Consider the following 18,130-nt stretch of genomic DNA (forward strand, 5'->3'; position numbering starts at 1 on the left):
TCGTCAATAAAATCATCGGCAGTTTACTGGCAGTCTAGGCTATAATAACGACGATAACCATACCAAAAATTGAACGGCCAGTACGCCACAGGTAAAAAAATTGGCAGATACCGGCGCTCTGACTGCTAGAAACTAACCAGCGGTATAAATCGCCGGAAAAACGTTGGTGTAAAAAACCGCCAGAAAAATGGCATTGAAAAATGTTTTCTATGTTATTTTTACCGGCAGTTTTTTAACCAACGACAAGCCGCCAGTGTTTTACAAAATCTCCAAAAAACTAATGGTAACTGCCAGAACAAACTACCGGTAATGAGTGATTTTCCTGTAATGGTCTTGGCCAAATGAGCTAAAAATACATTAATCGTACATGACGATCTATTGATCATCATGAATAATCTGTCGATCCTCCGAGATGATCTTTGATGGCATGTTTCAAATTAGGGAAAATTTTAAGCCCTTCTTTATAAGATCTCTTGATTATTGGTGTTGAGATCTTTTACTGTTGTCTTGACCTGAGAGAGCCAAGAGAAGGAGAGGGAGAGCTTGGGAGAAAGAGAGGATCTTATGAGGGGGAGTTTGTGAGGGATTCATAAAGGTTACTCCAAGAAAGGATCCGAGTCATCTTCTCCTGTCGTCATCCCTGGTTCCTTGGAGGCTCTATGGAGGTCCTATTCAACAATCGATCAATGTTCTCTGCCTGTTTTAGGAGGAAGCAAAGGGAGTCTGGGTTCTCTGCCTCACCGAGGTCAGTGGAAAGGTGTTTGTAAGGGCTTCTCTGCCTTGCTTTGAGAGCAAAAAGACAGTTACTATGTTTTAGTGCAATACTTGGAGGAGAGGCTCCAGGGAGTGAATGTAAGTCAAGTTGACTAAACCATTATAAAATCTGGTGTGTTCTTTCCTATTACATTTCTGCACGCATTTTAATTTCCACACTTTATTTTCATGTGAATGATTATATGGTTTAATGTTTTAAAATATTTCAAAAAGATCAGGTTTTTTGTTTAAGGATTTTTAAAACTACCAATTCACCCCCATCTTGGTTAGCCTTGGGCTAATTCATAAGGGCTTAACAACCCTAACGAACTTTCAACTCATACTTCCACCAACGCAGAGTATCATTCCCTTGCTACTACTACTAACTTGCTTGGGATTTGATGTCTTAGGCTTGAATTTCACATTTCCATAGAGACTTCAACTAACTTATTTTGTGATAATATTTCAGCCATTGCAATAGTTAACAATCCCATTTTTCATGCTCTAACAATGCATATTGAGAAAGACTTCAACTTCATTTGGGATTGTCTTAAGAATAAAACGATATATATTCAATATTGTTGATCAACTAGTTGATATATTTATCAAACCTTTACCCATCAAATGCTTCCAAGAGCGTTAAAAAAAGTTAACACTCACTAAAAGGAGTTTCATCTTAAGGGGGATGATAAGCAGAAGTGATATGTACTTGGGTCTATACTGCTACAACCACGATTGCATTACGTTTTAGTACATATGTATGTTTTACATGATCCCTTTTACAGATTAAATCTACATCATTGAAGTGTAACTGACTTACATATTACCATTGAGTATATTACTTAGTCTAGCTATATATATTGTAAACAATAGAAAGATAGTAAGGTTAATGAAATTATTTCCTACATCTATGATCTACCTTCCTGTACATTTCCTTGTCCAATAATATTCCTTTACCGTAAGAAGCTATAAGTTTTCATAAATGGGGTTCAAAAGATAAGCCTAAAACACACAAAAGCGTTATCTTGCGGCTTTTACTTTCAAGTCATATGTCTATCTTTCTCTTTTTCCCATCATTCTACTTTTCAAATCCATAAAAACACCATTGTTGAGCTCGGCTATATAGCTATATATAAGGATTCATCTATCCCTGTTATTGGAAACCAATTCCAATAGCTTTATTAAGTTCACAACTACTCACTCATGCAATAAACTCCATTGTTGGTCACAGGTAAGCTCATTCCATCATTAACCAGAGCCTTTATGTTGAGCCTTGAATGACCATGTGATCTAAGAAAACATAGGCAATTCCAAAGAGGATTGACGCTCCTCACTTCACTGAAGCTGTTGGATGAATTTCCTTGAGTTTGATAACTCACATAGGTATAATAATGAAACTTTATTTGTAAAAAATAGGGTGTGATTGGGAAGGAGAATAGGTTACATCCAAAATTGCTTTTGCTCTCTTTAGAAAGCCTAAACCTCCCACCTGTTCATTGAGAAAAATTTCCTAAGGATGGGCTCCATACAAGAAGGAAAAGGCACAGGCAGGGCCCTAATAAATTAACACAAGCCCAACCTATTTGAACCGCTATAGAGCTGGATTGTGGAAGAAGATGAAATTTGGTTTTTTCGACATATTTTAAACAAGTTGAACAACCCTGAATGAGCCAGACCTATAATAGTTCTAATTATTTTATTTTAAAAATAATAACTACTATGCTAATTTAAATTTGATCAATCAATATATCCAAATTTCATGAAATATTTTTAATGAAATTTTATGATATGGAGTCAGAGAAAATTGTTCCATTGAAAAATTCCTTAATTCTTTCATTTAAAAAAAAAAAAGCTATCCTTTATAATAATTATTAATTATGATATTTAATGCCAAATTTTTTTTAAAAATTTTTATTAAGTATACCCCATGACCCTTCGATGATACTTTCGAGGCTTGATGTTGATGAGCCATGGCTTATGAGATATGATTTTCTTAAAGCCCACCAGTTACTAATCTGAATTTCTACAAATAAAATCGTTTTTAAATTATGAAAAAAAAGTATTTATTGTTACCTTGAGCAATCTGTTCAACCTATGTTGTATCAATAGCATGCATATATCATCAGAGTTTCCATCTTAATGTTAGCTTGACTTGGTAGTCTTGCAATACATCTTATTGAGACCATCTTGGTTGAGTGTTCTCTAGTATAGCCACACATGGTTGATTACACTTCATTCTTTATGTAGTCACATCTAATTTGCAGAGAGAATCATTCATATATATAATATCACTTTTGGTAAATTTCACTCATACTCCTATCTCACACTTATGGCTATATATATCCCATCTTAATATACTCCTTTATTAAAAAATAATTGGAGGTAGTCAAGCTTTTTTGGCTGAACTTTTTGTTCATTATAATCCTGTCCTTTTAATTTTACATGCTTAATCATTTTCTTTGAATATTCTAATCATGTTTTTTTTAGACTAGGCTAATCCTAATTAAGCCATATACCTTTTTTATAAACTCTCTCTAACCTCAATTATAATGTATTTGGTTGAGCCAATTGTAACAAATAAATGCTTTTTTGACCTTGTACAATAAATAGAGACCTCTTTTATAGGGTCCTTTGAGTCTAGACCATACAACGGTTGATTTCATAGCATCCATATTCAATCATGCTCTATTCACTGAATTATTCTATTATTCGATCATTTGTAATAATTAAACTCTGACATTAAACTAGACCTCATAACATTTTAAGAAATAAAAATTAAACTCTGACATTTCATCTTTATAAATTTAAAATTAATGTCTTAGAAATTAATTAAGATGACTTACTTTAGTTTAATCTGATCCATTCAAACAAAGGTAGTTTCATAGCTTATTATAATAATATGAGTGGACATGTAATAAAAGCTCGCATTTTTTAATTCCATTCAAGGGTATTTACAAATCAACGTGCTCAACTATATTGAACTATTCTTTTTTTTCTACAGCGCGCCATCATAGCACATTGATTTTTATGTTATTATATTATTGTCAAATGTTTTATGTGTTATCTTAGCATTATTGTTGCTATATGATTGTTTAAAATATGGGGATATTTCCATAAGCTCTAAGGATAAACACTTTTCTATTAACTTTCAAAAAATAATAATAACTAGAAAAAAATCTATCCATAAAAGGATTCTTAGTGAGCATAAAAAAATAAAGGAATAAATAATTATGATACCAGTTAGGTGGGAAAGAAATTATGAGAACAATCCCATAACCAACTTTATTAAGCATAACTCCATGATAACCATAACATGATCATTGAATGCCATAATGTACATTTTTAGTGTAGTTATGTCAGCCTAACACATTATTGTGATGTTTTGAAGTTCTGAATTGATAGACATGTAGTCATAATAAGAAAAAATTGTTCAAGTCTATAAAATGCTACCCAAAGGTGGTGGAAAGCTTACATGAGGAAGCCTTATTATTCAAAATCAATAGACGATTCGGCCTTGAGATGATAGAGGACATCAAAGAAGTACGTACCAGTCTTTAAAGAAGAGCTAGGGAGGGCCATCTAAATTTATGTCTCATTCATCGGAAAAAAAATAAAGCAACCTTATTTCAGACCTTCAGAAATATTTTTTAGCATTTTCTATATCATCAATATAAATGTTGAGGTTAGATGTACACATTTCCTATCACTTACAGCTTCAAACTTAATGTCTTTGTGAAGATTAAAAACTAATTGTATATATGTATACATACTTATCTGCGTGCATTCGAGCGCGCACACACAAATATATATATATATATATATATATGAAGGAAGCAGCATAGCGCAAAAAAAACCCTATGGGATATTAAGTATGTTTAAACTAAATCTAAAGTTTTTTTTTTTTTTGCAAACATTAGTATTATTAGGCTAAAGGACGGTGATAAATGCTGCATAATAATTAATAATTTGGAATTTGATAAGCTATATATAGAAAGATGTAATTCCTTTAATTAATTTTGTTTAAAATTTTTGAAATATCAAGATAACATTCAAGCTAGGAATAGAACCCTTGAACTTTAAGTGAAAGTAATTCAACAAATGATAAACTTAGAGAATTAAATTTTGGAATTGAAGATAACTCTCGTTCTGCTTTTCTTTATTATTAAGTGAGGATGACGCCAATAGGTTGGTTAGGTTGCTTTTAGAGTTTATGAATTATTTTTCTTGGAGTTATTATGAAATACATGGATTATAACCAAATTTTTTAATGCATAAACTTAAAATACAGCCTAAAATTATTTCCTCAATGAATGCCTTCAGAAATGGAACAAAAATTGATAAATAAATTTAAGAAACTACTTGAAGCTGGATTTATTTGAGAAGAGGAGTCATTCCAAATTGGCTAGCACATACCAGTTAAGAAGAAGAATGATGAATTCATGTGTGCATTAACTTTAGGGATCTTAGTAAAACTTATCCTTATGATGAGTTCCTATTTCAATAACTAGAACATATGATAGACATAACTTCTTTACATGTAATATTTCCTTCATTAATGGATCATATGGTTACAACAAAATTAAGATAGACCCCAAAGAAGATAAGTTTATTGCATTTAAAGTCCTTTTAGAATTTATTGCTAGAAATTTATGCCTTTTGATCATAAAAATTCTTGTGTACTCATCAACAACCATGGCAAAATCTTCAATGAAAAGTGGAATGTTATGTTACTATTCTCATGGTCAAGAGCAAGAAAAAATGATGACCATCTTTATAATTTGAATGTTCTTTTGAATAGTTGCTTCACTATGATATAAAAATTAACCTTATGACTAGCACCTTTTGATTGACTTCTAAGAAGATTCTAGGACTTATAGTGAGGCATTGTGAGATAATGAGTGATCTAACAAAGTTTAAATCTTTCATAGAGATATAACTTCCTAGGAGAATTACATGGTAAGATTATTTTAGGGAAAATTGTCATATCTAAGGCACTTAATCCTATCTAAAAGATTCCAACCCTTTGAGACTTTATCTAAGAAATATTATGAGTTTTATTGGGTTGATAATTATTAGAATTCCTTCAATAGTAGAACAACAATATTTTATGTCTACTTCAATATTGGGTACTCTCCCAAAAAAGAATTACTAAATCCTTATACCATGGCTTTGGATTAGTCTCCTGGAGGCTTTTATTTGCTAATACTAATAAAAAATGTAAATAAAATGCACTTTATTATGTAAGTTGTAGGTTAATCCATATAGAAATGAAATATCCATCTATTGAGAAATACGATTTGTCCTTAATGTTTGTTGCACAGAAGTTAAGGCATATATGCTTTCATATAAGGTATATTTAATTTTAGAAGTTAAACCTTTATTATAGCTTATGACATGTCTAGCATTGTTGGAAAATTTAACATATTTCTGATTTTTCTTTAATTTGATTTAACAATATTATCACTTTATATAGTGATTTCAAGTCTTTAATGCCCTTATAACAACACATTTAATCACTACTAATTCTACTCTAAATAATGATCTTCCCAAAAAAATAATTAAGCAGGAGTTTGGAAAGAAAGAATGTTTTATGTGAGAGTTACAATTTACTTGTGGAGCATCATCCCAAATAAGAAAATGAACCATATTGTACTATACTAGTGAAAGCTGGTATATGCTTATTTTTCACAACTCCTAAGAAAGGGTCATCATGGTAATCTTACTATTTATTAGAGTCTTATACAAATAAAGAATTGAAAAGATCAATGTTATAAAATTAATAATATTAGTGGATATCAAGGATAGTAAGTTTTTTTTAGCTTTATAACTAACTATTAACCAATTTTCTAAATTTACAATGATGTGGAACCTATTCTAATATAATACTATCAATGCATAAAAAATCGAAGAGAAAAATTCATATTCTAGCTTTACTCATAATTTTATGTTCGATAAATGCTACAACATAAGTGCTTAAAAAGGATATTTCTTACCCTAAAGAAGGTTCCCTCCCTCTAGAACTTCAAAACTACCAATTTTTATCTCCTATAGATATAAAATAAATTAGTAAAGTCATATTTAAGGGTAAGGTTTCACACATTCAAATGATGAATAGGTTGATTGGAGATGATTATTAATTAAATATGTATATGAAGGTAATCTCTCTCAAAGGAAGTATTTTATATTTCCAATTAAAAAGAGAACATGCCATATGCTCGAATAAGGACACCTTATATCAATGATAATTTGATTAGAAATGGTTATGTTATCTTGTTAAATATGATTCCCATATGATACAGATTGGGGTACATACTAGATATCTAGTGCTTTTTAATATGGTCTAAAGTTGAATATAAATGTAAAAAGATTTGGATACTAATAGCCCTTGATGATTATTGATTTTATGGATATTGTATATCATTATTATCAGTATGAAGTATAAGGTTTACTTTTTACATTATTCCCTAAACATTGCACCTTATTATAACTTCCTGGCATGTTAAGAGTTGGGGATGCTGCAATCTAGGAGCCGGGCCTTGTCTTTTAATGATTACAAATATTATTGAATGTTAATTTTATTTTCTCGTGATTTATACATTACATTTTTTTTTTGTGAACTACTAACATTTTAGGTGCAGCATACACAAATCACAATCAAAGAATCAGGGCTTAAGAAAATATTATTACATTCATTACATTTTGAAAGAGTCTATAATTTTATTTTTCTTGAGTTAATGTCTATAATTAGATGTATGTTAGCTTAGCAACCTTGCACATAAACACTAAAGGGATGAAAAATAAATATTTAATTTTTCTATTAATCATAATATATGATCCGCATCATACTGTACAATCAATTCAAACAAAAATTAATTAAAATGTTTCATTTAAAAAGAGAAATTAAATTTTGTTATAGCTAATCATACTACACAAACAACATATTGTATAAGATGATCGACTAATTTTAGAATCACTATTTTTTATTCCTACTTACTTAAAGTAGACAAATTTGAAATTTGAGCTTTCATACAACATAATCTTTAATTGATCTTATTTTATTTAAGTATGGGGATTAAGGGATCAAATCAAAATTGTATTACTTATAAATCATATTGAATGATCATGTATCGTACTATATGAAACATCTGAGAACTCCCTAGATGAACTTTGGTTCCTCATATATGATTTGATGTTTAGTTTTAACTAATCATACTAGAACATTTATAATCATATAGGATTATCTATGATGTAATGAATTAATCGTATTGTATGATACTCATATCATAGAAGTGGCATAATTAAAAAATTAAGATTTTTTAAGCCCTATATATAAACTCTTCTTATAACTTTATAAGGGTCTTTTTGTAGCCAAGTATTTATGTTTCTTTTTTGAGAGAGCTTGGACAGAGAGAGCATTGACAAAAAAGAGATAGGGTGAGGTTGTGTAAGAGAGAGAAAATCCTTGAGGGATTCAAGGGAGTGTGAATGGGGTCGTCACATGATTACTCCCATAGACCTGCTCCTAAGGTCCTCCAATTTTATTAGTGTGTCTCTTGAGAAAAGTTCTGTGAAGAAAAAGACTTTGAAAGCCAAAGATCATTGATAATTCTGCCAGACTGAGGAATTGAAAGGAAGACTCAATAACTCCATTTGATTGATAAGGTCAAAGGAGGATAAAGTAACTTCATTGGACCGAGGCAGTGAAAGGATGAATCAACTACTCCACCAGACTGAGATGGTGAAAGAAGGACAAGATAACTTTTCTAGATCAATGATATGAAATGAGAAATTCTTAGAGTGTTAAGAGTCTATAAACTTGCATTCTCCGCCTATGGAAAGGGAGAAGGGATACTACACGTAGCTGTAGGCTAAAGGAGACTTACAAAATTAGTGCGATTCCCGAATAGAGGAACTTTGGGGAGTGGACATAGGTCAAGTTCATCAAACCAATATAAAAATAAGTTTGTGTCTCTTTACCTTTCTAATCTACTTTTATTTTCTTGCAATTTAGTTTTTAGCACTTGAGTTTGATTGTGATTGGACTTTTAAAAGTAGGTTATTATGGATAATTGTGATTCATATTTATTTTAAAAGAAACAAAAAATATAAAAAGAAAAATAAATGGAAATATTGTTATTAGTTTTCTACAAAATCTAAAAACACAAAAATTGTATTTATTTTGAGTTGTGTGGTGAGTTGATCTATTTCATTTATTTAAACACTTCTACATCAAATATGATTTTAGTTTATAATTCAAAGGTTTTTGAAGAAATTTTTAAATCACTAATTCACCCTCTATTGGTGCGCCATTTTGAAGTTCAATTGGTATTAGAACATATTCTTTTGTATTTTGGTTTTAACACTTAGAGTTTGATTGAATGGCACATTTTGAAAACTATAATAATATTGAAGGGTATTATATTACTCGTCCACCTTTATTTGATAACATACCATTCAATTTCTTAAAAATATGCATGTCAATACTTTTGTAATATGTTGATTTATACATGTGGCACATGTTTCAAGTTGGATATATATTACCTTCTCATATCATTAAAGGTGAGAAAGCAAAATTTTCCTTTACTGAATGGTCCTTAGAAGATAGAGACTTACGCAATTGAATACCAAGTGTTTATACTATTTTTTGTGCATTGAGAAGACTATATGCGTGTATATACTTGCGTTAGTGGAAAAGAGATATAGGATAGATTATATATCACCTATGAAGGCACTAGTGAGGTTAAACATTCACCATTATATTTAGTATTACATGCGTATGAACTCTTTCGCATTAAATCTAGTGAGTCAATATACAATATGTATACTAGGTTCACTAAGATAATAACTTATTTATATGTTTTGGGTAGAGTGATTTCTAACTCTAAAAAGTTAACAAAATATTATGTTATATGTCTTATTCTTATGATGATAAATTCATTACTATATTTGAATTAAAAGATCTTAATTTGTACTCTATTAAAATTTTTTTGGGCTCTGTTATTGCTTACGAGCAAAATATGAGCCAATGGATTTCAAATGTAGGTGATCAAAAGAGAGAAAGGATATTGGCATTGAAGGCTAATGACACAAAGAGTAATGAGTCAAGAGCTGATGGGAGAGAGGGCATTACATTGATGATAATCCAATATATAAGCTTCCTGAAATGTAATTAAACACAAGCACCACTTCAACAAGATTAAAGGTTAAATTGGTAAGTTCAATAAGCTTTCTTCTAACATTATTTATTTTTATTGCAAAAAGTATGGAGACATGAGATTAGCTTGCCCCAACATCAAAAGCCACCTTACTATAGAAAAGGGTGAGAATAATTTTAACTTAAAAAAGGGAAAGAAAAAGCTGCAAAAGGCATTCTAGGTAAACTTGGAGTTAGAATCCTTAAAAATAGAATTAGAAGAAGAGGTCATTGACCTTTATTTTATGTCAAAACACTAGACCATTCTCTTAATCAATCAAGGACATAATAACCACTAGACCACAAAATGTTTTTGATATGGGCCTTTTTTGCACCTGTTTAAATAGCTAGTCTATCTGGTTAGACATTTGGTTTTGTAATTGTAGATGACTTTTTAAGATTTATATGGGTAAAATTTTTAGTGCATAAAATTGAATGTTTTGATGAGTTTATAATTTGTCTTCTTGGATTTAAAGGAAAAATAGGTTGTGTAATCTCAAATATTTATAGTGATCATGATGGATAATTTGAAAATAAAAAAAATTAAATTATTATGTAAAGAATTTGGAATAGGTCAGAATTTTTTGCCCCTAATACCCCACAACAAAATGGAACTGCTAAATGAAAAAAATCAAACTTTGGTATAGGTAGCTAGGGCATTGTAGGAAGAGTATAGTCTACCTAAATATTTTTGGTCCAAAATAGTGAATATTGCCAACTATATACTTAATTAGGTAAATATTATATCTAAGCTAAATAAGACACCCTATTAACTATTAAAGGAAACAAAAATAATCACATCTACATGTTTCTTGTTACAAATATTTTATGCTTATTAATGGAAAACCTCACTTAGGAAAGTTTGACTCTAAGGCAACTGAAGTTATTTTCTTAGGTTATTCCTTGCAGTTAAAGCCTATAAGATTTTTAATAAGAGATCCTTAGTCATAGAGGAATCCACCCACGTGGTATTTGATGAATTAGATAGATCTATTGAGATTATGATAGATGATGAGGCTGAGGCTAAAATAACCCATAAAATAGAGAATGTTGATATAGAGAATATAAAAAAATCTTTGGATCCTTTTCCTGCAAAATGGTGTTACCCTTCTAGTCATCCTAGAGAGCTCATCTTGGTATATCCATTTAAAGGGGTTAAAAATAGGTAAGGTCTTAAGAAAGAGGTTAGCCATGCTGCTTCCATTTTAATGATAGAACCAACTAGTCTAGATCAAGCCTTAAGTGATGAATTCAAGATTGAGGCTGTCCAAGAAGAGCTTAATCAATTTGTTAGAAATGATATATGGGAGTAAAAATGATAATACTTACTTAAGTATAAAGCTTACTCATGTAATTTGCTAATTATAGAACCAACTAGTTATCAAAGCACAAGAATTTGCTAATTTTCTTACTAACTTCACTCAACCAATTGCAAAAATGATGATGAAATCAAGGGTGACTTCTTTGGATTCCTTATGTTAATTTGGAGATGACTTGATGCTAAGGATTTGAATAAGTATAAAGCTTACTCATGTAATAAGAATCCATTCTCAATCATAAAATACAAAGATAAGTATGAAGCATTGATAGTAGAATTGTATTTTGCACTCATTGTTGGGGTAACAAGGTTTACTATCAATTCATTATATGTGATATAAATAGACAATATGATAGAAGGGAGGAAGTATGAAGGGATACTAATATAAAGCAAAAAAAAATTTGGATTTGTCAAATTCAAGTATATTAAAATTGAAAAAAAAAAACCCCAATATAGAAAAATAACTAGGCAACTTAATTTAAGAGAATGGGAATCTTGATGGGAGATTAACCCAATATTTATCTTATATTAAGATTAAAGTAGTGAAAGTCATGGAAGTTGTGGTTGAATTCATCCTAATTTGAATTAATCCATTCATTAGATTCTTCAAATAAAGAAAAACTTTCCTATAGTTAAGGACTAGAAGAATTTAGAATCAAATTAATTCATTTTCTACTAATTGAGGATGCATTACTAAAATATATTTTACTTAGATAAACCTTAGTGTTTCACAAATAATGAAGTTGTGGGAATTGAAGGAGGTTAATTTTAAAAAAAAATATGTTAGTCATTGTTATGAAAGAACTTTGACAAATAGAATTCAAAGATAAGCATGTTTTTGGAAAGCTCAGAGAAAAAAAATGCACTCTATTAAACTACAACCATCTCACATGTAGGAACTAATTAGTGTTCCATGGTTATTTGTTGTTTGGGACATAGTTGGCTTATTCCCCTAATGAGTTGTTAGAGAAAATTTGAAGAAGTTTGATCTAAAAGTAAAAAAAAATAAAAAAAAAAACTTTCAAAATTGAATTCAACCAACTTCAAGATAAAGATTTGACTTAATAGTGGCTTTGCTCAATATTAAAAAACTCATTTCCTAAATGATTACTCAACTAGTTAAGAAAATGATAATACTTACTTAAGCTTGGATCAAAGTAATGTCATTGTAAGATTAAGTTAAAAAGTTATTAGACTACTCCCTAAAAGAGAACTAAGGACAATAGATAGATAGATCATCTACACTTAAAGAATTCTTCTTTACACTTAATTCTAAATGTGTGTTACATTCTAAGCAAAAGAAATTATCTAATGAGTTTGAGTAATTAAGATTTTATGCCTTTCAAGCTATCCTTTATCTTATATATAATAATTATGCTGTGACTTACTCATAATTAATTATTATTATTAATTATTTCAATATTGTATTTGAAGTTGAGACTTATTGAAATTTATTATTACTTCTTATTTCAAGATTGTATTTGATGTTGTTCAACTTAAGAATTTTATATTCTAAAAAATGACTTTTATGTAATTAAGCATCATGCAAACTCTTTACTCTTATGATATAAATAGACAATATTATCAGTGATGACTATTTCAAATATATATATAAAATGACATGCCTAATAAAAGTTAATGTATTATATAAATTTTTATCCAAAAAGTAACTTGATGTTTGTTTCAATTTGTATATTTGGTATATTCACTCATATCTTTACTTGACTTTACAGCTTTGAGAATATGAATTAAGCTAAAACTTTGATAATATGAACATGGCTAACTTCAAAGTTTTGATATCTCACAAAAATATTATATCATGTGATACTTAATTCTTGGCTCTTAATAGATTAAATCGATGAGTTTGTTTAGGTATTATTTTATAATATCAACAAATTTGGATGATATTATATTTAGATATTGCATAGATTTTGTAAATATATATATAATTCTGGCAATCAAGATCAAGTGTATACCTCTTCTTGGATTTAATGGATATATAAGACTTGTCTTGATTGTCATTCTTATTTTGCTAGTTTTAAACTTCCACATGAAGTTGATTTGCCCTTGATTTAACAACCTCTAAGTCACAACAAGTACTTTCAGTAATCATAGACATCATTACTAGAAATGCCTCTTTTTCAAATAAACTTTCATTAAGAACATTAATATTATTTCTAGAATCAACCTAGTTGGCTTTCATTTCAACCAAGGATTTAGAGGATTTGTCTTTCTTAGGCTTCATTGAATCAATCTCATCCAACTTCTATTAAGTATATACAACCTCCTCTAAAGACTTCTTGCCAGCATGATGTTGGTTTTTTCCTATGTTTCCCACTTAGTTGCCCTCTTCTTAATAATAATTCCATGACGTTGGATAAAGGAATTTTTATAAGAATCAATAACAAGCCTAAATTCATTGGTAGACATGAGGATATTGGCCTTTTATAAGACTCAATTGAATAGTATAGAGTGACTAACTCCATAAGTACTCACCAAATCAATAATAGTCTCTATAAGAGTGAGATTAATCAATCAAATAGAAATTATTGGAGTAGTAATAGAAGTTGATGGAATAATAGAAGTCAATGTAGAAATATTAGAACTTTAAAAAATAGTGTGATCATTAGTAGTGGCTTCTATATCAAGATCGACATACTATTCAAAAGTCACTACTTGCATACCACTCTTTGATTTCTTCTTTTTAGGTTTCTTGATCATAAGAAAACCTTCTCTACTAAGAAACATTGATACCATTGGGTCATCAATAACTTCTAGATAGGAAGATGCAGTTTTTTATCTATGTTAACAATAAAGATCTTAAAAGCTTAACAAAGAGGATTCAAACATCTTTCTAATAACTTTACCTTAAAAACCGTCTTGACATTCTCTAATGAGGTATAATTTCACATTCAACCATTCGTATTTATATTCAGAAATAATCAGTTCTCAATGGTTGATGGTAAATAAAATTCAAGTTCCTCCATTATAAAGCAACTCGAACCACCCTATGAAAGACTTCATAAGAATTTTGACTTCCGGCCAATTCATAATTTTAGTCTCTATGTTGGAAAGCTTTCATAGAAACTATATAACTAAGTTTAATCTCCAAGGAACTTTCTTCTCTTGCATGTATAGAACAAAGAGACAGATTGTGAAAGACTTTAATATTATTTGTGTGGAAATTGCTCCACAAGAATTCATAATATATGTGAACACCTAGTAGAAAAGAAACCAAAGCTGAGTTAGAACTGATCTTTGTAGAAATAAAGCTTATCATTGTGAAATTATTTGTGATACTAACCATCATTAAGTTTCCTAATGACAAAACTTTCATCTTCACCCCTTATAAATCTGAATGACCTTCACTATACTTGGTGTAATTGAAGAGGGCAAAGAATACAATTTCTTGGAAATGTTTCAAGCCTTTTCCTCTACTCCACAACATGGAGAAGTCATTAAGAAGAAGATAAGAAAAAAAAAAAAGAGTGTGTGTGTATGCACACGTGAAAGAGAAAAAAAATATTAACATAAAAATTCTTAATGTATTTGATACTTTTAGAGAATAATAGTTAAGATCCTCGAGGAACAGTGAAATTATTTTTAAAATTAAAAAAATAATCCCACTATTATAAGGAAAAATTTGCTTTATGGACTAGTAAGAAGTTGTCTTTGATTGAAAGGCTTACTTAAAAGTAAAATTGAAGATAGTAACAACTTTGACTTGAAATCAACATTAAGATTTATTTAAAAAAAAAAAAAAAAAAAAAAAAAAAAAAAAGAGAGAGTGTGTGTCTATGCATGCGTGAAAGAGAACAAAAAATTTAACATAAAAATTCTTAACGTATTTTATACTTTTAGAGAATAATATTTAAGATCCTCGAGGAACAGTGAAATTATTTTTAAAATTAAAATAATAATCCTACTATTAGAAGAGGAAAATTGCTTTATGGACCAGTAAGAAGTTGTCTTTCATTGAAAGGCTTACTTAAAAGTCAATTTGAAGATAGTAACAACTTTGACTTGAAATCAACATTAAGATTAAAACTATGATAAAGTATGTTCTACTCGACACTAAGGTTACATTCAATAAGAGATAAAAATGTAATTTAATTTCACTAAACACTACCATTAAAATTAATACTACCGATCAAAAGTTGACAAACTCGAAGATGACTTGTAGTCAACCACTACTTAAGATTTTTCTCAAGTGAAGTTGTGCTAAGGAAAAGCAAAAATAAGAGCAAGATAAATCATATGAGAAACAAATCCGCACTAAATTAGCTGTGGAAGAATTACTTAGCACAAACAAAAAAATTGAGTAAATCTAGATAATTAACTCCATGAATTTATGAGTGCAAATGACTTCAATCCTAAAGATTTGTATTTCATAGAAATGGTTAAAGATGGGCAACATATAAAGCCTCAATCTTGTTCTTTAAAGGTGCAAACAGCATTCTACAATGAGTCTTTTGACTCAATCTTCTACTTCTTTCCTTTGGTAGTGACTTTAATAAAATTGATGATGAGAATGGCTTTATATAATTTCTTATTCTGAAGATCCTTATGTGTTAAGTCCAATTACCATCTACTAACAAAATGCCTTAAAAGAGGCAATGACTCTAAAGGGTTGCTATAATGGGTTCATCTATATGGTTCTACAAATTAAATCAAGTAGGATATATTTATAAAAGGGGAGTCATTTGCATAACAAACAATTGATTGTATTCAAGGTCGACTTCTTCTTATTCTTTTCTAGAATCTCACTCGTAGTAAATCTTATTACAATATTACCTGATTCAATTAAAGATATAATATCATGCTCACCTTCGATTGTTGGGATGGTTAATTCTTCTTAGTATTTACTTTTTAAGCATGAACATGAAGATTAACACGAAATACGCTTTTGAGTAAAAGAATAATTAGTTGTAAAATTTATTGATTCAATACCGAGTAATGAGGAACAACGGAGACGACGGGTATGGGGCGGCAGGTCTCAGCCAAGCTTGGATGAGTGGAGAGAGCGTAGATGGCGGCTTGATATAGTTGTGTGGAGCCATTACCTACAACAATGTGGCAATTTTCATCGACAGAAGCATTGCCCACGAGTCTATGGATTCGACGGACTTGACTAGCAAACTCATGGTGGAGAAACCAACAGAGATTATTCCGGTTCGAAAAGTAGCTCAAGTTTTCCCATCCTTCTATTTTAAATGAAGACACATCCCCTGTTTCCTTCCAAAACTTCTCATATATCATTGGATCCCCACTGCAATAAAGTGAAAGGGATAAATTAAATCAAAATATTTTATGATTAAAATAAAATTTTAAATTATTAATTTCAATTGGATATTAGTATAATATATAGATAATTAATATGATGTCAATTAAAAAACAGATGTAAGGACTTTGAGATTCGTTCAATGGGGGTTTACTGGTCGAGATTGATGACGGAATCCTGGGAGTGAGGGGGGAGGCCATTAGAGGCAGGAACGACAAGTCCGTCAACAGGCACGACGGGATCCGCCATTCTACTGCTTGCGGTGTCGTCGAGGCCACGAGCTACCTCCTCTGCCTCTGCCTCTGCCGATTCCTTTCACTACCAATCTAATTGCTACGTTCGAATCGCCGCACCATGCATCTCTCCTAGCTCGTCCCAGCTTCTTATATATAGAGTGCAAAAGTTCATATGAATATATTTTTAAAAATATTATATTAAATTAAATTATTCAGACATAATTTTTAATCAAAGTGAAATTAATAAAATATTGTAATTAACGTTATTTTAGAATATTTTTTTTTATATTTATAACCATTTTTTGTTTTGAAGTTAATGTAATATATGATTAATAAAAATAAAATTTATATTATATTTCCATTAAAAAGAATTTAATGAATATATGACTTATTCTTATCAGAATTTGGTCAGACAAGTTGAACTTATTTTTTTTTACGGAAAAAAGAAAGAAGGTTAGACATTTGTTTCAACTAAATTTTATAATTAAAGGAGGCCCTTTTTTTTCCAAAAAAAAAAAATGAAAAAACGACTTCCTTTGGCTTCGGAGCTTCGGTTAGCCAAATTGGGCTGTGGTCTGACCTCTTCTTTCCAAGTTTAATAGAAGAAAAAAACTTCTAACAGGAAATAAAAATATATTTATATAATATAAATTTGAAGGTTTTATGCAGATGAAAAATTGGCTTAAAAATTTTAGCTGTTTGATGCATGTACATATTTTTTGTGTCAACTTTTGCTTGGCTTTGGTCTTTGTCTAATCACAGTAAGATAACTTTTTCTTTTTTACATTTAGGCCAATAAAGATAAACACACACACATTACATATGATGTAAGTCTAGCCGGTAAAAGAGCTTCAACACAGGTTAGTAGAATGGAAAAAAATGATAGGAAGACGAAGGAATTTCCATTTCATTGCATAACCAGAAAATGCATAATACAAGAGTTTTTGTAAGAGGTATTAGGGAGCAAGTAGTTAGGGAATGTCATGCTGCCGTTTGTGGCAGACTGCTATAGCAGCTGGATGGGTTCGTGCTCCTGATGTAGATGGAGCACGTTAGGATAGATGAGCTGCATGTGTTTTAAATGGTGTGTTAACAGCCCCCCTCAAATTGACTGTCTGGTTTGCAGATAGTTAATTTGTTTCAAAGATCAGCAAACTTGATTGCGGTGAGAGGTTTGGTAAGTATGTCCGCCGACTGGTCAATGGAGCTTATGTGTGAGACTTCAATGGCTTTGTTCTTAATGTGGTCACTGATGAAAATTTTGATATGTTTGGTCCTGCCATGGAAGGCGAGATAGTGAGCGAGTGCTATGGCAGATACGTTGTCACAGAAGATTGTGGTAGGCTGGG

At 30.3% G+C, this 18,130-nt stretch overlaps 1 protein-coding gene across 1 annotated transcript in view; it reads right to left on the bottom strand.

Annotated features, from left to right (window-relative positions):
• The window catches only part of LOC110097172 (tryptophan aminotransferase-related protein 2-like), a 42,160-nt gene extending 25,366 nt beyond the window's left edge, over positions 1 to 16,794 (bottom strand). Inside the window, exons 1-2 of the mRNA XM_020823422.2 lie at positions 16,700 to 16,794; positions 16,215 to 16,533 (exon numbers count right to left, since the gene is read on the bottom strand). Of these exons, the coding sequence (XP_020679081.1) occupies positions 16,215 to 16,533; positions 16,700 to 16,794 (414 nt within the window). The remainder of the gene's footprint in view (positions 1 to 16,214; positions 16,534 to 16,699) is intronic.
• Positions 16,795 to 18,130: the final 1,336 nt, after the last annotated feature.

Source organism: Dendrobium catenatum, unplaced genomic scaffold, assembly GCF_001605985.2.
Source record: "Dendrobium catenatum unplaced genomic scaffold, ASM160598v2 fragScaff_scaffold_1172, whole genome shotgun sequence".
Lineage (NCBI taxonomy): Eukaryota > Viridiplantae > Streptophyta > Magnoliopsida > Asparagales > Orchidaceae > Dendrobium > Dendrobium catenatum.